Source organism: Engraulis encrasicolus, chromosome 13 (assembly GCF_034702125.1).
Source record: "Engraulis encrasicolus isolate BLACKSEA-1 chromosome 13, IST_EnEncr_1.0, whole genome shotgun sequence".
Classification (NCBI taxonomy): Eukaryota; Metazoa; Chordata; class Actinopteri; order Clupeiformes; family Engraulidae; genus Engraulis; species Engraulis encrasicolus.
Genome location: NC_085869.1, coordinates 43,955,395 through 43,977,894, shown reverse-complemented (window position 1 = coordinate 43,977,894; position 22,500 = coordinate 43,955,395). Strand labels below are relative to the sequence as shown.

Below are 22,500 nucleotides of genomic sequence, written 5' to 3'. Positions count from 1 at the left end.
GGAGAGAGGAGATTGTGTGCATAACATTTTGAATATAGGATGTAATATAATATAATATTTCCATTAATTGGACAGTAACAGTATTCACTTGATTATTAAGATATGTATTTACATATACTGTGAATTTCAAATAAATCTGATAGGACAGAAAGTGCTTAGCATTTGGTATTAGATTAGATTAGATTAGATTAGATTAGATTAGATTACTTTATTGGTACCCAAGGGTAGATTTGATTTGCAGTAAAGTGACTTGAGCTTCACTCATACAAAACATTCAGGACATAGGACACACACAACAGACAAGCAACCCACAATGAACATATGGACAATACCAAAAGTGACCTAGTGCATCATATCAAAGAGACATGGTGTCACATGAACAGGGGTACTAAATAAGAATAGATTGTTAAATATATGATAAAAGGAGTATATAATACATGATAAGAAGTAAGTAGTTTGATAAATACCTAGTAAAATAAGACTCTTGTCTAAGGAATTAAAAACAGTAACAGTAAAAACACTGTGCTTGTGGCCTTGTGATGACGTCATTGACGGCAAAAGTTGAATGCAATATCTCGCAAAAGCGCAATTCAAAGGTCAAATGAAGACATTATTAGTATTATTTCCTCATTTGCAATCAGGATGATGAATGGGGAAAAGGCTGACAGCGAGGAAACTGTGAACAGTTGTGAACGGAAACTGTGAACTGAGAGCAGTTTTTCTTCATGGAGCCGTCAGTGAAGCGCGAGGCCACAAGCGCAGGTCAAGGATGGGGGTTAGGGTAATGGAAATGTGCCCTGTGTGTGGCTGTGTCTGTCTCACCTCCTCCCTCCTCTCCTCGGAGGGCCCCTTGAGCTCCCGGGCCTGGTCGTCTTTGGGGTCGAACAGGTAGATGTAGTCCGAGGAGTAGCTGACCAACACCTCCTGACCGTCGCCGCTGTAGCATAGTGACGTAACGCGACACGACTTGTTGGACAGGTGGGCGGGGACGAAGCGCACGCACAGCCCCGTCGTGCCACGCCCCATATAGTTACCTGAGAAAGAAAAAAAAAATCGCATGCTTAATTTCAGATTTTAGACTGGGTGACATCATCATCCTGAACATTCTACCATTTATTTAAATGTGATGGAAAACAGAGGGAAAGTAGTAGTAGCCTTTACTGTCCCCAAGGGGAAATTCGTTCTCACCACACAGGGTGAAGTCGCCGCAGGAGCAGTGCCGGAAAAACAGAGGAAAAACAAGTCTGGTGAACAAATAAAAGGGGGTAGGCCAATGACAACCATACCACCCAGGGCCCTTTTCGAGCTGGTCATTTTGGCATTCGAAACGCGTCTACCGTATATCTCGAATGCTGCGGTGATTGAAAGCTGGTGTGCGAATGAATGGAGACTGCCATAGACAGAGGTGCAATGGAAAACTGTTGATTAAGAGGAGTAATGATAAACTGGCAGAGAACAATAAGTATGACTTGTGGGAGAGATGGACGCGGACGAAGAGCAAGCACAGACCCGTTGTGCCTCGCCCCACATAGTTACCCGGGGAACAAATCAAACAGACCCTTTTGTGCACATGATATTATGCTAGTGAGACACACCACACCAAAGGACAAACAGGTCACACCAAAGGACTAGATATCTGAGAAATAGCTTTTAAAACAACTGGTTGTACATTTTTTGTTTGACTAGTTTGGCCATTGGAATCTATACTTTTATGCATTGTTGATGAATATTTGCTGTTGATTTTAGATACTGCCAAAGGATATAAAATGTCATTAATGGTGCTTTGAAACCATAAAATAGAACGGTAACAGTGAAGGAAAGATGAGTGAGAGAGTATAGAGAAGTATAGATGAATAAAGTATGCTGTGGAGAGCTCAATATAGCATAAATGTGCTGTCCAGCTTGAGATACCAAACAGGCACTGGCCACTACACACTACAGGTTCAGTGGTGTGACAGTCATAGTAAACCTACAAAGAGGGTGAGGTGTGATGGTCATGCCAAGGTCACACTTCAGTATGAGTCTTATGAGCACTGCAGGTTAAATTTAATGACCGCATGGCTGTCATTAAGTGTTACGATAGGCTGATAATCTATGACTTAAAGACTTATAAGCGTATAGTGTAGGTCCATATTGACTACAACATTACATTATGATCAAAAGACAAAATAATCATGTTGATACATTTGTTTCTGGCTCACTTTTGTATTTCTGTCCTTTAGCGTGCATGAATGTCCTACGGTGCGACATGTTTTAAACGCTCAAATATTTGTTTGACCTTAACAATATGTTTGATAAACACTGAATATTGCATTAGGGAAGAACAAATTATCATCCCTGAAATGTTAGTATAAATTTGGACAATTTTGAACATTTAAACAGAAAGATATCCCTTTATTTCCTTGAAGATTTCTAATAAGCTCACCTCTAATGGGGAAAAAAATCCTTAAATGGTTATTTCACATTAAATTAAGACTTTTAAAAAATGCAATAAATATGAAGAGTGTAACAATGTTCATAAAACTCCATCAATCCATTTCTACATTACTTAATATATTTCTTAACGTCACACCAAAGGACATATTTTCAGCAAATTGCTTTATCAACGTAAATAAATAATCAATTAATAGACCAACATTGTGACCACTTGGATTTTTTGAAAGATTAATTGCTGCACTACATAGACATATCCTTTTTTTCTGTGAAAAAAAAATGTGTTTTGCTGCCTGTCTGTCATCTACACAGCTCTGGTGCCAGTGTAACAGCCATTCTTTCATAATTAATTAATTCATTCAAGTCATCAGCAGTAGACAATACGTAAATGGAGGTGGCAAGCTATTTCTGTTGGTGTAAGCTGAAGACAAAGCCAGTCAGTCAAAGTCCCCCCGTAGCTCTGGTGCCAGTGTAACAGCCATCCTTTTGTTTGTCATTCATTCATTCATTCATTCATTCATTCATTCATTCATTCATTCATTCATTCATTCATTCATTCATTCATATTTCATATCCAGTGGGGTTACAGGGGGCCTCACCCGTAGCTCGGGTGCCGAGCATCCTGCGGTCGTAGATCCTCACTGAGCTGTCTGAGCAGCCCACCGCCAAGTAGTAGGGCACCAGTGGGCAGATGGATATCGAGGTAGCAGCCCGCCGGCAGTTTATCAAAATGTCCTGAGTCGGGAACACAGAAAGACAGAGACAGAGAGAGAAAGGACAGGGATGGCGAGAGAGAGAGAGAGAGAGAGAGAGAGAAAGAGCGAGGGAATGAAAGGGGGAGGGGAGTGAAAATAAAGAATGAAAGACAGTGATGGACGAAGAGAAGAAAGGAACAAGATTAGAAACAAAAAAGAAAGAGAACACTCTCACATGCGTCACACAAGTGCAGGTGCTGGACCAAAAAAGCTTCAGGTCACACAACAGAGAATGATGGCCTTCACACACTGCATGACCATTTTGATGAAGAACTGAAATGTCTGAAATTGTGTGCTAATAATAAACTCACGTTTGGGCGCATCATTCAGTGAACGCATTTTTTTATAAATTCTCTACAGGCTTAGATGCAACTTTAAAGACAGAAGTGGAACAGCTTAGGGGAAGTGAAGTGAAGCATCTGTACACACTGAGAGTAAACTGATGGACAGCCCCCATCTTCTTGAAGTCATCTAAGGTCATACGGAGACTGAATGAATATCAGTATGTACTGTAGGCTAAAGGTGCAACCACCACAGGTACGCAAATGTCAGTGGTGTAGTCTACTTTTTTATGGTGAGTATACTGTATATTTGAGCATTTTTTGAAGTGGGTATAGTGTGTATATTTGTGCTATTCAAAACAATGGATCAATCAATTTTAAGTGGGTATAATGAAATCCCTGAAATTTAGAAGTGGGTATACTCCGTATACCCGTGTTCTACGTAGACTACACCACTGGCAAATGTTGTCGAAACCATGAGGTATACGGCATCACCTATATAACGTCTACCAATATGCTATGAAGCTTAGATGCCGTATTTGGAGCACTTGTTTCACAAACATACATCGCGACAACCAGTGAATAGCCTACATACTGTAATAGAAAACTTGGGGGCAGCTGACTCAGACACCAACACAATCACATCACGCACACAAACTCACACTTACACAAAAACACAGACACAAAACACACACACCCTGTTCCAAATTTGCAGCCTTAAGGTCCTAAAATAGGAGGAGGGCTAGACTGATGGGCCAGACTCTATCAGTGCTCTCCACTCAGGCTGGAGGAGATGCAGAGATAAGCCCTGACAGCACCCAGTTAAGAAGGGAAAGGATGGAAAAGCACTATCAGCTGAGACATGGCAGGCAAACACACACACACACAGGCAGGCGCACACACAAGACGCGCACACACACACACACAAGACGCGCACACACACACACACAAGACGCGCACACACACACACACACACACACACACACACACACACACACACACACACACACACACACACACACACACACACACACACACACACACACACACACACACACACACACACACACACACACACACAGACACACAGAGGAAAGTGCCCTGTCTGTCATCTGGGTGCTAGTGGTGGGGCTGTGGTCTTGACATGATAAGGGAGAGCATATTTCTGGATGGGAAGCCCTCTGACACTCAGCCCCTCTGACAGACACTGCCTAAGCAGAAACCTCATCACCACCACCACCACCCTGCCCCACCCCAGGGACTGGAGGCAAAGCATTCTGGGACACAGAAGCCCTCCCCCTTAGAGCCGGATTACCATGACCCGGGGCCCCGAGGATACAGGTTGTTGTGCCCCCAAGGAAGGCAAGTTTTGTAACAAAATTACAAAGGCAGCAGTGTCACAACGATAACAGGCCTCCCAACTGTGGAGAGAAGATTTAAAACTATTCCTGACATGACAGATGAACTTGTCACATCAATATCACATCTGGTCACAATCCTGAAGTTTTTGACTTTTGGCCAATTGGGGGTGTGCGGCAGGTGGGGGGCCCTAGGCTTCAGCCATATCTAGCCTGTGCATTAATCCGGCCCTGCAACTCCTGCGTTCGGTCCTTACATCTTTACCAGAGAGTCTTTAAGTATATAGAGATATGCCAATGTAATAGGTTGCTATGGGCACCTAACATGACCAGGTTCCGGTCTGCCTAAAGGGGCGTGTCATAATACTCCTAGCATTGAATAGAACAGTCCTTAGGTCTGCCTAGGTCTGCCTAAAGGGGGATTTCTCCCCCCTCCCCCTTGCAATAATAGAGCCCGGAAACAATGGGCCAATGGAACCTCTCTCTCTCTACTCTCTCTGTCTTTACCACCCCACCCCCACCCTCCCAGGGAATTAGAAGCAAAGCATGCTGGGACAAGGACGTCCTCCTCCTTACATCTTTACAGTCCTCTTTGGTGCAGCTAGTCTTCATGCGCAGGTCGAACCACCGCACCGTGCCGTCCTCGCCACACGACAGGAAGGTGTAGGGGTCGTTCGGTACGGTCATAATCTACAGGGGGAAAGAGTGGACAAACAGAGCCAAGGAAAAAAAGTATGTAATTTATATTAATACTGAGTTAATTGAACCATTTTTAATCCATGGCACCGCCGGATAAAGTGGAGACTTGGCACATTCTCATAGACACAAACATAAAGAAGCAAAGGGATGAGCAAACAAGACTGGATGTGTGCGCACCAATAAAAATGTACGAGAAAAATATAAAGGGTGGTGGGGAGTCAGAGAATCTTCAAAATGACCCTGCAGAGATTGTAGAGAGAGGACACAAACACCTCACTCACCACAGCATCTATACACATATGCTCAAAGGAGTATAAAGAGGATATGATGAAAACAAGCAGAGATGAACAAACCGTTGCGCCACACTACGACCACTGCAATGCAATGACGTGTGTACAATGTATTGAATAACAGAGGAAATATGCTTGCAACAGTTGCAGTGGCAGTAGCAGGGGCGGCAAGCACAAATTACCATCACACCCAGCCACCGCTGTGCCTCGCTTGCACCATACCGCCATCACAGTCAGAAGCAATATTCAACGCCTCCTTCAACTCCTCCTTCCTCCTTCTGTCACCCTCAGAGTAAGCCAGGCCATTTAACTGCCACCAAACTTCTGCTTTTTTTTCTTTCTTTCTTTCCTGTCCCCAACCGAGAGCGTTGGCAGTAGGGCCTCCCACGTGCCATTATAAAGTCGGGCGCTGAGGCACTCTAACCATCAAGCCTGCTGCCGCAGTAATAATACTGTACCACTCGTGGTGTGCATACTGGCCTGAAAAAATGCCTCGCAGAGTGTTCTCGACGAATGCTTATTACGGGCTGGTTTTGCATGAATAGCATGAATAATCATAGCGAGTTACAAAACAATCACTTCCTCTGGCCTATTTTACCGTCAGGGCTTTCAGCAGAATTAGAAATAAAAGGCTTGACGGTCGATCGCGCGCGCTTATTTTTCTATGGTGCCTCTGCAGTGGTGTGACTCGCTTCAGCAAATCTGGTGTACCAATAGAAAGCATACCTTCATGGTCACAATCTAACATCTGGGCTCTCGTACTACTACTACTTCTGCTGCTGCTGCTGACATTGTTGTCTTAAATCTGCCAATTCATTGTTACTCATTCAATAGCTGTAAACCAAATGAATCACTGGAATTGCAAATTGTTTTGACTTGTGTTGTACCTAATCAATTCTTCATTGATTGGTTCACCAGATTCAAAGAATGATAAAAGAATGGCTGGATGAGGTTTAGGTGTCATTGTATTTCTATTCCTTAGTAATTTAGCTACTACATACTGATCAGACTAAGTGTAATAATGAAGTTTTTTTTCTATCCTGTGACATGGCATTCTGCCTGTGCCGCCTCGTACCTCGTATGCCGTGCCGTAGTGGCAGCTGAACTGGCACTGTCGGTTGAGGTCGGGGCACTTCTCCGTGTGCGTGTAGAAGATAATGCCGTCGCCTGAGCAGGACACGATCTGCTGATCGTTGGTGTGGGGCATAAACTTGGCACTGAAGATGTTCGCCCGGTGCCCCGACCTTATGGTGGCCTTAACCTAGGGGAGAGAGAGAGAGAGAGAGAGAGAGAGAGAGAGAGAGAGATATCATGAGGAGATAAGGATGGTAATTGGTGACGGAGACACATGCAACCTTGGGAAGTTGTGGATTACAGAAAGTGATGGGTTATGTGCTCAGTCATGGAGTTTTGCACATTCTTCCAAAGTTAACTTCCAATGAACTGTGCAAAGAATTACAGCCATTGCCATTTTCTTTTTTTTTTTTCATCAAGTCTTCGGTTTACTCAAACAAATGACTATTCTCTGCATCCATCAAAGCAATGAAACACCCAACTTGTACTACTATCTATAGTATTGCATTAGTGCAATCAGTCAAAAACGCAACCTGTTCTCAACTTCCACACCTACCACGCCAAAGTTAGAGGTTAATTAGCAGTGGGCCAGATGCCAAATCTAAATCCAACGCTCACAGTCAACAAAAACATCCAGACGAGACCAGGCAAGTGGCAAGTCTCTTTTAGGCACAAAGCATTAGCAGATATTTGTATACGGTTTCATCCGTGTCAAACTAACAGAAAGAGGTCCATCAGTGCTTTTCTGCCCTTTTATGGTCAATGTTTGGGCAGATTTTGTTTGAAATCCTGTCTTCAAAGTCCTTGAGGATAAAAATAGCCTCGTTTCTGAAGGTGCAGAATCTTTCAATAACAGGATGCACCACCACTAGAATTGTCAAAAGATTTTTCATACATCAAAAGCACATCTTGGCATTTTTTTTCTTTCTTTCAAATCTATGCTTTCGTTTGGTTTTAGTGTGCCTATTTTCTATAAGTGTGAACAATCTGATGAGTGGATGACTGTGGATGTGTTGGTCTGGGTTGATTGGGGGGTGGGTTGGGATCGTAGCGTTATTTTTTTCCTGCATTCAAAAAATTAAAAAAAAGAGTAGCAAAAAAGCACCTTGTGACCATTTTGCAAAGAGCTCAACACTGTATACTATATACTGAATAAATAATATAACCTAGTGTGACGCTATGGCCTTTAAAATGTACAGTATGTAATTTAGTAGTTTATTTCCAGAATTCATGAAGCTTACCCAAAAATGTTACCTTTGTCACAAATAGTAGTCATTATGACTGGGAAAATTTCACTTCTCATACAGGTATATGAAAAGGGGGATCTTCTCCATGTCCTCCATTTTGAATTACCAGTAACAGACATTTCGCAAAACTTACTGCTCTTTAGTCATACTAGTACCGGTAAATATAAGTTTATTAGTTAGTACATACAGTATTCATGAAATGAACACATTTGGAAATTAGCAGCACAGTTGCAATGAACAGCACAGTTACAATACCTACTCTAGGTGCTGTCCTGCATACTGTACCTTTAAAGGTGTACTTTTAAAACAATATAAAGAAGGCGAGGTTCCGTTATAGAGGACATCTAGAGGGCATTCATTTATGTAACATTCAGAAAGTGATTCCATTCACAAGTGAAAGCCAAGTCTTACAGATGAGAGCACATGGGAAGTTCGTAAGCAAAAAAAAAACAAAAAAAATGTACCTTTCTGTTGTAAGGATTGGTGATGACCAAATTGGTGTCATCGGAACCTGATAAGATGTATTCCCCTGTATCGTTCCAGGATATGGTATTGACCTGTTGAGAGAGAGAGAGAGAGAGAGAGAGAGAGAGAGAGAGAGAGAGAGAGAGAGAGAGAGAGAGAGAGAGAGAGAGAGAGAGAGAGAGAGAGAGAGAGAGAGAGAGAGAGAAAATAGAGAACATGAGGAGAGATAAGGATGGTGATTGGAGTTTAAAGACTTACTTAGTGCAAGTACAGGCATTTACCAATTCATCTATAATTTGTCCAACACATTTGTACAATATTTTGGGGTCGGGTCACAGATTTCATTTCCCATGGGCACAATAACACTGATGCAAAAAAGTAGCTTCATTGTAACAACATCTGCATTGCCCAGAGGCAAATGATAATCCATAATTTGCTTTTTACAAACACCCTTGGAGTACACAATCAACACTTTTAAATTGAGCAATATACTTCAGCAGAAAGCAGTTTTCCAGACAGTGCACACTGCAATAACGAGTGCACAAGTAGTGTGTGTGTGTGTGTGTGTGTGTGTACCAACGCGCACACCAATGAGCTCTCCAAAAGTTCTCAAAGTCAGCAACTTGGAATAGAGGTTGTAGCTTCATTAAAGTTGTATTGTATCACAGACAAATGTAATCACTGAGCTGCCCTTGCTTGTACACACAGTGTGTGTGTGTGTGTGTGTGTGTGTGTGTGTGTGTGTGTGTGTGTGTGTGTGTGTGTGTCTGTGTGTGTGTGTGTGTGTGTGTGTGTGTGTGTGTGTGTGTGTGTGTGTCTGTGTCTGTGTCTGTGTCTGTGTCTGTGTCTGTGTCTGTGTCTGTGTGTGTGTGTGTGTGTGTGTGTGTGTGCTTGCTTTAACAGCAAACGCTCTAGTCTGGCCACAACATAAGCGCACATGCATGCGTGCGTGCATTTCTCCCCAGCTTCACAGAGCGCATGCACTCTACTCTGCCCACCAGTGTGTTGTGTTCTGAATGGAAACTGAAAGTAAGGTCCGCGACACCAAGCTCCCATTTCTGTTATTTTAATATGACGTTTCGGGCATCATGCCCTTCATCAGACATCAGACCTCATCAGACATCAGTCTTTTTGAGACGGATGTGCGTGTTTTTCTGGGGGTTTTTTTTACAATTGTATTCTGGATGGAACATAGGAGAGTTGATCATGCCATGCTGGAGGGTAACATGGTTAAGTGGTCATCCTGGCCAAGTAAACCTACAGTACAGGAAGAGCGAACTGACTAACAGACAGCCTGTTACTAATGACAATGAAGATTTTGAGGTTTGTCTATTAGATGATTTTACTATTGGCTTGCTTGGCTACCTAAAACCTGAGACACAGATTGGCTTTGTGAGGGGAGAAGCCACCACCACGTAAAACCCTCTTGGTAACCTCTGCCTTCAGGAGGCCTCATCGATCAATATTTCATTATCTTCAAACCGTGGCAGGCAGGGTGCCATCACAGCCCCATAGCACCGCAGCACCGCAATCCTCTCTTGCAGTGAAGACTTGCACGTACACAGTGGTGGTGGGCTTTGCGGCATAATTTCACTTACGGTACCTTCCATTCAACTCGTTAACGCATATTGTAGCTAATTTTTTAGCATTTATCTAGTTACTCAGATTAAGAATCAAAGTCTTTGCACATTCGATTTCTAATTTGAATGGGCGGATTTAATTTAGCTTATTTTAGGAGGGTAGAATAGGGCTAGGTCTGTCAGTGCATACATGTGAATTCAGTTTGTGGAAAAAATAAGCACACTCAATTTACCGGTAATTCTTTGTTCTACACTGCTACCTGACGTACAATCGCTATGAGTAACGGTTACTGATACAGTACAATGAAATGCACAATGAATGTGCATACAACAATCAAGATACATTCTGAATGGACACCCGGCAGCTACTCATTTGCATCCTCTCCTCTCCTCTCCTCTCCTCTCCTCTCCTCCCCTCTCCTTCATGCCTTTGCCCTGAATAGATGTTTGTTTATTTGTTTACATTTATGGCCAAATATGCAACTGTGGCTATTTCATGGCCAGTACAGGTAATAGAATTCGCCTCAAATTAAAAATCTACAATGATATAAATAATTGAATAAATGCATTAAATAAGTTTGGTCACATCAATACATTTTAAAAAGTTCAAAACCTTTAAAGGTGGGACCTTATTAAAAATACCAAAAATAGTGTCTGTGTTGTCTTTTCCTTCTGAGAGCAGGGCAACCCTGAATAGATGCTGTGGTGTGTTGGTGTAATCCCCGACCGGCCCCCACCTCTTTTTTCCAGCCCAGGTTCCAGCCGCTTGCCCTCTCCTTTAGATACCAGTGAGCGACTGAGGCACCCTGGGAATATTTTTAAGTGGTGCTGTGCCTTCCAGGTCTACCACCACTGCCATCAACCCACCGCCATCCCCATCCCCATCCCCATCCGCAGGGACTTCCCAGCCAATTGTGTTCATCCACCACACCCTGGCAAACAACAACCACCTTTACTCAACGTCATGTCTGTGGATGGGCCTTACAAGTGAAATTAGCACTTTCCATGTTTGACATAATTGAACGAGCATTACTATGACAGCACGTTAGGGCAGGTTATTTAATGACTACCGGTAATTGTAATTGACTAGAGGTGGAAGAAGTAGTGAAGTTGTGTACTTAAGTAAAAGTAGAAGTACCCAGTGAAAAAAATACTCAAGTGAAAGTAAAAGTTGTACACCAATAATTTACTTTTTAAGTAAAAGTCATACAGTAAGTACTAACTTTTAAATGTACTTTTTGAGTACAAAATTACAAGTATGTCTGCCTACTTGATCCAAGAGGAAAAAGTTTCTGCAACGGTTTTCGGTTCTATTTGAACATGACTATGGAGTCCTGTTAATGTTTTTACAGTATCTTTTCTGTCTGGGTGTCAGTTTGAAAGAGGGGCTTGGTCCCACCTCCCTGCCCGCAGCTGAGGCTACTCAAATATCCACGAAACACAACAGGAAAACCTAGGATAAATGTAACTAGTAACAAAGTCTTCTTCTAGAAATGTAAGGAGTAGAAAGTACAAGTAATTGTCAAAAAATGTAATTGAGTAAAAGTAAAAGTCTGCATTTTTATTTTTACTCAAGTAAGTACAAATTCCAGAAAAAACTACTTAAGTACAGTAACGAAGTAAAAATACTTAGTTACGTTCCACCTCTGTAATTGACCCAAAAGTCTAGCCCTACCATGAGGATTGCCTGATGAACACCAAGGGAGCCATAACAGCAGTAACCAAAACACACTTACACATAAATACCCTGCAGCCAAATGTTGTTTCTGTTTAAAATGGTTAACTAACAGTTCTCTTATCTCTCACATATAAAATTAGACCAGCCACAACCATGGACTGTTCTGAAAATACATAATAAAAAAGGTTTTGTTTTCATATCCTTGATTCATTTGAATTTAAAATGTGTTTTTTAAGCACATACAATTGGTTGAGTATAATATAATAAATATTTTGACTTGTTAATTTACTGATTGATTGATATTTGTCCAGCACAGTGGTTCTTACGGTAGGGACACATAGACGCGAATTTGGCCAAGTGAAGCGAACTTCGACATTCATTCCTATGACAGAGGCGAAGGCAAGCGAAAGCAAGCGAACAGGAGCGAAGCAGAGTGAAATTATTAAACGAAACTAAACAAAGTTTAATGTTATGCAAATGAGGAGCGAATTCGCCTGTGGCGGCCCAATCACATCAACAACATAACTGTTCCATTCCATTTGATTCGCCGCGACGACCTGATGACGGTTGAGCTGTCAGTGAATTTCGCCTCTGTTCGCCTCGCTCGCTTCGCCTGCTATGTGTCCCTACCGTTAAACCTTTTTTTTTAACACCCTCTTGACCTCATCATAAGCCTGCCAACACCCCCATTAGTATTACAAAATAAAATAAAGTAATTCCCCCCAGAGTACTCCCCCTCTCAGCTGTCTCCTTCTCAACGTCCCTTGAGGGCTCCCTAGTGCCCCCTGGGAGGCTGTAGCGCCCCATTGAGAAACACTACTCTAGCACCTTGACCCCATACCAGTTTGGATATGACGGCAACTAATCCACTCCTTCTGTATGGGCAGGGCATTGTCCATAGCCTGCTGGTGGGGTTTCCACGTTGTGTTGGTGTGCACGTAGTATATGTGTGTGTGCCCGCGTGTTGCAGTCTGAGCATCATGTGCTAAAATAAGGGCATGCCAGTGATGTCAGTGGATGGAAATTGTGGCTGGGGGTCTCTGGAAAAGCTGGCCGAGTGTGTGTGTGTATGTGTGTGTGTGTGTGTGTGTGTGTGTGTGTGTGTGTGTGTGTGTGCAGGGCCGCTGACAGCTTTTGCCGGGCCCGGGACAACACAATGTAATGAGGACCGAATTCTGGGCCCAGGACAACTGAGCCCTTTGTCCCCCATTGTCAGCTTCCCTGTGTGTGTGTGTGTGTGTGTGTGTGTGTGTGTGTGTGTGTGTGTGTGTGTGTGTGTGTGTGTGTGTGTGTGTGTCATGAGGTATCTGGAAAAGAAGCAGGGCGGAGGTCAGCGGTCACGAGCCGTAAGGTTATCTCTACGTCTCTGATAAAGGACACCGGAGACGTCCATCTTTCCATGTGTGTTTCGTTTTCGTTTAAAAAAAGAACTAATTTCCTGCGCACGGCGTAAGCAGTGCAGCAATGCAGCGTCTCGCCTTTCCCCAAACAAACACAAGCAGACGCGGAAACCCAAATAGAATGACGACGACAACATGAAACCAAGAGGGAGCTGACCACCAGAGGCCATGATCACATCCTCTCAAATACGGCCACCACGGAATGGCTTCCCCTAAACGCATCTAGGGCCACAAGCACACAACCACACACACACACCTCCCGAGTTGAATCCCTCTTTGCCACAGGAATGGACAAGCAGGCCCTTAAACACCTCAATCTAGCCCATGAACCACATGAACCACAGCCATGTCCTCCATTGGCCAGTATACTGTAGCCAGCACTCTAGCCATGTTTGCCATTGTCCAATGCTTTGCCCAGCCATCTAACCCTGTTTCCCACTGCCCAGCTCCCTACCCATGTTTGCTACTGCCATTGTTGTTTACTGGTTCCAATGATGCTTTTGAGATGCAGGGACTCCACCCATAAACCCCAGCCATGTATTCCATCGCCCAATGTTCTGCCCAGCACTCTAGTACCTAGCGCCCACTGCCCACCAAGCTGTTGGCCAGAACTGAGCCAAGCTGGCACAGGTGTGGGGAGAGAGCATGCTCTGTTCTGGGTGTGGACCCAGGCTAGGAGGACCACTGAATGGGCTGCCTTCATCAATCATTTCGAAATCACTTCTTTTTTTGATGAGTTGTCACTGTTCTGTCTTTTACAAAGTGCACAGGAAATAGAGCATATGCAAAAATGGTTAGTGATTTATTTTTTTCTTTTTGTATGATTTCAAGTACATTAATGCAGGGTTAAGTAGAGTAGACATACACAAACGCACACACAAACTCACAACATGCCTTAGAGTTTACCCCGGGTCTGGGCCAGCTCAGGCATCAGCAGTTCCAGCACAGAGTGACAATAACAGAGAACAGTTTTAACTGTGATCATTTAGAGCGAGCAGGAGGAGTGCCAGGATGGAGTTGCAATAATCAAGACGGGAGATGACCATGGCCTGAAACAGTAGTTGCGCTGCGTGTTGGGTTAGGTAGGTTCTCATTTTCTGTATGTGGAACATCGGCAGACCTGGGCAACTGATGCAATGTGATTGGAGATGCAGATGTTGACTTTGTTTGGGGCCACAGTGGCAGAACCCATATTAAGGTTGAGGTTGTGATAGATTGACTGCTTGGCTGGGATCACTAGAAGTTCTGTCTTGGACAGGTTCAACTGTAGGTGGCTTCCACCTCATCCAAGTTGACAGGTCGGTGAGGCAGGCCCAGAAGCATGCTGAAACCGTGGAATCATCTGACTGGTGTCACAGGTACATCTGGGTGTCATCAGCATAGCAGTGATAGGAGAACCCATGTGTTTGAATGTCATGTCCCAGGGAGGTGGTGTACATTGCAAACCGAAAGGGCCCCAGCAGTGATCCCTGGGGTATGCCTGTGGTGACAGTGTGAGTTGATGTTGCTATGATACCTTGAAGGAGTGTCCAAAGGGGTAGGACTTGAACCAGGAGTGGACAGCACCAGTGACTCCCAGGGTTGTGAGCATCCTAAGGAGTATCTTGTGGTTGACTGTGTCAAAGGCTGCTGATCGAGCTAGTAGGATGACGACAGAGGAAAGTCCTTCTGTCCTTACAGTACTCGGGGCTTCAGTTACTGACAATAGCACGGTTTCAGTTGTATGCCCACTTCTGAAGCCAGACTATTTTGGGTCCAATCCCCTACCCCCATCCATCAAGTGAAGTGGTACCAGTCACTACATAAACGCGTCAATAAAAGGCTGTAGTAATCTTTTTCAGGGAATCCATGCCTGGACTACTACACTGTTGACAGTTGTCGAGCAACTGTGATAAATGACGTTTTAAAAAAAAATACACGTATGCCTACCTCTTCTGTACCATCCAGCTTCACCATGTATGGTGACAGAAAGGAGGAACGGCTCAGTTGCCTTGCACTTACAGTTGTGCTCTGTACCACTCAGCGATGGCACATGTGATAAACCACTCATATATTTCATCACCAACACACAGTGTGTGTGTGTGTGTGTGTGTGTGTGTGTGTGTGTGTGTGTGTGTGTGTGTGTGTGTGTGTGTGTGTGTGTGTGTGTGTGTGTGTGTGTGTGTGTGTGTGTGCTGCCTTTGCTCTGCTAAATGTTTAATATGTGAAATAGTGTGTATAATCTCTTGTGTATTCTGTTTGTGTACCGTATATGCTACTAGACACCTTATTTTGCTTCTGGATCAATAAATGTTACTCTATTCTTCATTACAGTCTAGTCTGCTGGCAGTATGCTCTACGTACTCCTCTTCAATGTGCACTTAGCTTCTTGCACACAGCATTGTAAATCTAGCTAGGTAGCAAGTAATGGAACAGCTGATGAAACTGCAATGTGAGATGCAGTGAATCTTCACATTGCAATCGTTTGGTTTCACTACAAACCAATCTCTGTCCCAGACAGACTCACAACAGCAGATCAGGGAGAGGACAAAGAGGAGGAAAAAGGGACACCAGACTAAGCTCTAGCACGGTGGTTCTCAACCTTTTTTGAACAAACACCCCCTGGACCTCATCCTAAGCCCCCCAACGTCCATTGACTTCATTATAAACCTGCTAACGCCCTCCTTGGTATTAAAAAAATTAAATAGACTAATGCACCTCAATAGCAACTAAGCAACGCCCCCTCTCAACTGTATCCTTCTCAACACCCCCTAGGGCTCCCCAACGCCCCCTGGGGGGCTGTACCACCCTCGTTGAGAAACACTACTCAAGTATCATTTACGGTTCACAGCCCTTGGTCAAAGAGCACCATCAGGAGGAGTCAATGATCGGCAAAAATATTTTTTACATTCAGCTATGATACGGTACAAACCCCCTCAGGCACAGGCACAGGCACCTCATAAGCATGGCATGAAAAGACTTTTGACATACTACCGTTTCCATGTTTCAAGTGTTGCAAGTTGCACTTCCACTTAACTTTGCTTAAGTGCCCACTGTTTGCATTTCAAGTGCTTCACTAGAATAGCGACTAAAAGGAAAGCAGTGCAGGACGTATGTACGCTTGTGTGTCTTTATATAAAGGCAGCACAGTTTGTACATGTAGAAGCACAGCAGTGTATAGTAGCAGATGTATAGTATGTTGAATGTCTCTCCTTCCCCACCCTTGTTATTGACTTAGCAGATAACCAGCTGCTGTCATTTGTGACAAAGTACATGACTGCCTGGCACTATATAGTAGTATAGCCGGGAGCCAGCGAAGGCCCTGGGGAATGGCAGAGTGCTCGCTGCCTACTGTCCATCACTGCAAACAGTATGCACACGCTGACAGACAGGCGAGGGAGCAGAGCACAGCCATTTCCACACATGTACACACTCGCACGCACACACACACACACACATACACACTTTCAAGGTGGGATACAGAGTGCAGTACTGGTATATACACTCCCGAACTGAAGCAATGTTTTGAAACAATGACACAGCAACTACCATCCATTCAGACTTAAAAAGCTCCTTCAGACTCAATTTGTCAGAGTATTGTTCCATTCACTTTCCAGCTTTCACCCAAAACCCATCTGGCTACTGTGATCAATGCTGCTGCTAGTCTCTCACCAGAAGGAACTAGCCACCCTGCATTTCCGTTGTTGGGAACAATAGGACTTGTATGTGCAAGAAATATTGCCTGCTTTGTGGAATATTGTTGACGTATTCTTTTGACAAACAAAAACGCTGAAGCATCAGTGAATCGTTCAAGCTAATGGGTAGCTCTGTGGGCGATAGCAAAAACCATTTAGTGCATTGAGAACATCCCTTCATACGTAAAAAGCGTACATAATACAGCCAACAATAAAAAATCAAGCACCAAAAATACATGAAAATGACAATACAATTCAGTCTCTCCTTGCTAACACCAGTTAAACAAAAGGTGCATAAAACAAAAAGAGAGAAATAACGAAAGCAATTTCAAATACTCACACAGCCATCATGGACATTCAATATGGCTTCTAGCTTCAGACGCTGGACAAATTCCCTTCTCCCTGTTGGAAAGAAAGACAAAAACACAAAGATGTTCATTTTAGGCCTTTCCTATTTGACATGCTATTCAATTGCTTTAAATAAATCCAGGACCGAGAGAAAACACAGTTGTAAAAGTGAATGCAAACCAAATAAAAACAGCCAGTTTAGCAAGAAAAAAAAAACTAAAAAACTTCAAGTTGATGTTGTCCAAACCAGGATTAGAATACGACCAATGTACAGCATGCTAATAAAAAAATCAGAAAGGCAAAAAGCTATGCCCTTCATTTGCCCTTACGCTGAATCCCCAAGCGAAAATCCGCCTGGAGGTGTGGTCGCCAATAGTTCCAGGGAATACCTAGCGGGGCGGCTATTAATTTTCATCCAAATTTACACACACCCATGAGGGTCATCCTTTGGTGGCAGACAGGCTTCAAACTCCCTCCAGACCCAGCGAGATAGCACACACCTACACAGTGTGGTGGTCTCATCAGAATTTCTTTCAGATATTTCCGTGACAGTCTACTACAGGGCCACAAGCTAAACATGGTGAGGTGGGTAGGACACAGCAGCAAATTGTATCATTTTCTCATTTGCAGTTTGTATTCCTTATTGATCTGTTCTCCTGCTCGTGCTTCAGTTCTAGAACACTCTCTGGACAGAAGAAGGCCAGAAAAAGAATAGCATGGCATATTAATATCCAGTGACATCCTCCCTCCATTCAGAAAATTACACCTGGTCCGCCCTACGTTATCAATCCAGACAGTTTGGCCTCCTTGTGTGTGCATTTGGCTGATGAGAAATTTTCTTTTCTTTTTTTGTTTTGTTTCAGCAAATCTAGATAGGTCCCTGACGGGGAAACGATGGTGATCTATTCGTCACCCATTCCATCACTTCAAACTATGAAGAGCGAAACGCATGATTCTTACTAGAGAGAAAAAGTGTGATGTACTGGAAGAAAGCAAGTGCCCTGTCCTCCCTGAAATAAAACAGAGCCCCCCTGCCTTACTGTAGTCAACTGTCTGCAAGGAACTTCAGAGTCATTTCACTTGGAGACATGTCTCAGCACCGCCCGCTCCCCCCACAGAAAACTTTTGATGAAATATTTATGTCATCATCATAAGCAGCAACATTTCTTCAGGTCGCAGATCTATTACACCATCCCTTGGCTCCCTGGGAAGAGAGAATTTCTCTCGCTCGCTCGCCGAAGACGATAATGCTCTTCATGAGTCTCTCTCTCTCTCTCTCTCTCTCTCTCTCTCTCTCTCTCTCTCTCTCTCTCTCTCTCTCTCTCTCTCTCTCTCTCTCTCTCTTCTCTCTCTCTCTCTCTCTCTCTCTCTCTCTCTCTCTCTCTCTCTCTCTCTCTCTCTCTCTCTCTCTCTCTCTCTACCCAGTGTGCATCGCTGGGGTCAGGCTTGTCATGTCATTGGGGTCATTGTGTTTAATAATACAGAAGCTTAGCACACATCATTCAGCAGTGCAGGGCTCAAATCCATGAAGGACATTGGATTCAGAATGGTTGCATCTGACTACAGCTGCTCTGAGAGACAGACAGAGAGAGAGAGAGAGAGAGACAGAAAGAGAGAGAGAGAGAGAGAGAGAGAGAGAGAGAGAGAGAGAGAGAGAGAGAGAGAGAGAGAGAGAGGAACAGAAAGATAGAATACTACTCTAGTGTCAAAAGACTTCCTGTGTGTGTGTGTGTATGTGTGTGTGTGTGTGTGTGTGTGTGTGTGTGTGTGTGTGTGTGTGTGTGTGTGTGTGTGTGTGTGTGTGTGTGTGTGTGTGTGTGTGTGTGTGTTTTACTCACTTTCACTTCTGTTCTGCATTTGGTATGCAAAGGCTTTGAATACCAATTCGCTAACTCAAAAAAGGTCTGTGCTGAAAACCGCCAATTTCACAGCCTTCTTTGAACCCACGTGACACAACAGTAGTACTAATCTAAGGGAATGGTTGTAAACACAGCAATGCTGCCAACACTACAGTACAAAGCGCAGCTATTTCTGCATTGTAATGCAGAGGAGATATGTTGCAATGTATCAAGTGTTTGCGGATTTGCTGTAAAGTGATACGATAACAATCATGGGTAACATAGTGTGAGTACAACGTATTGGGTTACCTCTTAATCCTCACTTCTGTACAGGAATCATGTAGGCTACAATGGACGGTCATGTCATTGAGCGTCCAACCAAAATAACAATAGCATACATTTTGTCACCTTCTCTTATTAGTCTAAGAAAGTGTTTCTCAACGGTGGGTCTACTTGAGGCACTGTACTCTACATGCTCAATAAACCCTTACACAGTGCCTGAAAACAAACCAGACCTGCTCCCATTAATTAAGAGCATGAACAGTGTTTTATGAAATGCTACTTGGTAAACAAATTGCTATTGTAAACAATAAAATTAACTTTCTTTATCCAGAACAAGGCTTCCCGACCATCTTCAATTCAAGGCCCACTTGAAACGTTCACCATTTTTTGCGGCCCAATTCTGACCCAGTTTATAAAATACATTTTCATTACATGTGTAGCAATTAACTATTTATTTATTGTACTATTTATGTATATATTTATGTGCTGCACATATAATGAAAATGTATTTAGATTTTAGGAAATTATTTCAGGGCCCACTTGGAATCCTTTCACGGCCTATCAGAGGGCCTCGGCCCACGGTTTGGGAAACACTAGAAGTACCTTGTAGAAGATCAGCTCAGACTGAGGTGGGGGAAAAAAAACACTAACCCTACTTTGCGTCTGCACTTGTTGTTTTGTATATTTCCTGTGCACTTCGTATCTGCTAGTGATGTTGGCTATGTTTATATGTCCTCGACTGTAAGTAGCTGTGGTTAAAAAGCGTCTGCCAAATGCAATGTAATGTAATGTAATAGCAGTTGCAATGACTTGATGTGCCCATGTATTGCTTATTTGGTAGTGAAACAAATCATTTGTGTACTTTCCATCATAGCAATCATTTGTTGTCAAATTATATTGGAAAAAGGTAGGTGTCTTCTGCGGGCAATATTGTGACTGGACAGACACATGATGTAGACCAAATGAATGTTCTATTTACAATAACAAAGATAAATACAACACAGTTAAACACAGACGTGCACGCCTGTGCACCCCCCCCCCCACACACACAGACACACACGGGTCAAAGACGAAACAGGGTTTTCAGGACTCCAAAAAATAAAACTGTTCCCTGACACCGTTCTTCAACTTTTTTGGGTACATTGGAGTGAAGAGTGATTAAGTTTATTATTTTCTGTTCAGAAAATAGTAAGGAACATGCATTTTACCTCATTTTCACCCATAAAATGTCATTCAGTGTAATACGGTGTTAAACTGTTGATAATGCAAAAAACATATAGATGACGTTAAAAAACTGAAATAAGCTACATACCATAGTAAAGGCCTATATTTAAGGTCTTCATCAAACCTAAAATTTCTAGTAAAAGGCATTTGCAAATAGTTTTTGCAGTGTTTGTAGTCTTTCACCGAGTGCATTTCACCCATTTGGCTTTAAGAAGTTTTTCCACTGAAGAGAAAATCAGTTTAAAATGCACAATTATTCATTTGTTGTATGCCCCCGCATTTGTTGTGCTAAACAAATAAGTTTTGTAAGAATTTGACTTTATTTTCACATAAAAATGTGCATTTCACTGAATGACCACAACTATTACACTGAATGATGCCTTGGCAAAAAAGCCTATATAAACAGCTACTTTTCATTGCTATCATATTGTTACCATCATACTACAGTACTCAACGTCCTGAATGAGTGACAACAGAAATAGATGTTGTCAAATAATTGGTATTTTACTTAATATTGGGGCATTAAAATGTGTTTTGAAGAACTTCCAAGACCACAAGCTTAGAGGTAGGCTACTACTTAGGCCTAAAACAATAAAAAAAATATTTTTTGGTCTGTTAACCTGCATATTTCGGGGATTGTGACTTAGGGTGTTCTGATAATTCATGTACAACTTCCAAAGTCCCAGAATCTACTCAGTAATATGGATGCTACATGGCAATAACAAGGTTATAATGGAAATAACAATAAGTCATAATTTCAAGTAGTATCATCATATTATTGTATCTTAGAGTAATATTGCAACTTATATTGTCGTTTTGATTCTTAATATACAACCATGAACCGATTACACTGAATGAAATGGCCCTTACACTGCATGTCACTGAATGACATCTCTTACACTGAAGGACGACCAAATACTTTTCACCTTATTTTTACCTTTTTACAAGCACACAGTTAGTCTCCTACATGAGACGATGACTTTGACCCACAATGTTTACTATGTCTATTTAGAAAATATGCTTGTTTGGATGAATATCTGAGTATAAAAGTGTTTTTTGACATTTCACTGAATGACATCTGCTTTTGTGGACGCTGTTACCACAAGATAAAAATACAGATTTTTTGACTATTGAAGAACAAGATTCTCCCTTTGCATCATCACTTAAGGGGTCCCTAGGGTTCCTTTTGATGATGTCACATATTGTGTGTGACTATCACTTTTTATTATGATTTAAAAGCACCATGTTGATCTTATTACACTGAATGATATCTAAGGAATTGAAAATCCGGACAAAAGTCCCCAGATGATTTGAATATCAAAACAAAATGGTAATGAAACATGCTTTTGATACAATAACAAGAAGACTTCTAGAATTATGCCCAGAGAGTGAAAAAAGAATTTTGTTCGTCATTTTGCATAATTATTCAAGGATGTATTGATGATTTTTAAGTTCGGACCATTACACTGAATGACGTTTTTGCACTTTATGAGATTATTTAAGACATACATTCACAATTATTTTTCTTTAAATGTTACTGAAATGAGACACCAGACTATGCTGTTTATCAGCATAACATTCAAAATTCATTAATTTACTTTTTTGATAGTTAAATGAGTGCGGAACAAAAAAAATGCACGTCTCGTCTTTGACCCACACACACACAATAAACATTTAAACTAGTAGAAATCTGAGCACTCCCTCTAAGCCCCTGGCCCTCTGCTCTTGCCTACAGCCCAAGCCCTCTCCCCTCTCCCACCCATATCAGAGGCAGGGGGGGCTAAATTTAGCAGCGGACCTGACTAACTGCCTGCCACCGGTTTGTTTTCCCCCGTCAGTCTGAAACCACTGTGTGTGTGTGTGTGTGTGTGTGT

At 42.6% G+C, this 22,500-nt stretch overlaps 1 protein-coding gene across 5 annotated transcripts in view; it reads right to left on the bottom strand.

Annotated features, from left to right (window-relative positions):
• Positions 1-22,500, bottom strand: part of dcaf6 (ddb1 and cul4 associated factor 6) — a 69,891-nt gene that overhangs the window by 42,516 nt on the left and 4,875 nt on the right. For all 5 annotated transcript variants that reach the window (XM_063213982.1, XM_063213983.1, XM_063213984.1 and 2 more), the window contains exons 2-7: positions 17,275-17,336; positions 8,602-8,694; positions 6,892-7,077; positions 5,404-5,517; positions 3,033-3,168; positions 823-1,034 (exon numbers count right to left, since the gene is read on the bottom strand). In XM_063213982.1, the coding sequence (XP_063070052.1) occupies positions 823-1,034; positions 3,033-3,168; positions 5,404-5,517; positions 6,892-7,077; positions 8,602-8,694; positions 17,275-17,336 (803 nt within the window). The remainder of the gene's footprint in view (positions 1-822; positions 1,035-3,032; positions 3,169-5,403; positions 5,518-6,891; positions 7,078-8,601; positions 8,695-17,274; positions 17,337-22,500) is intronic.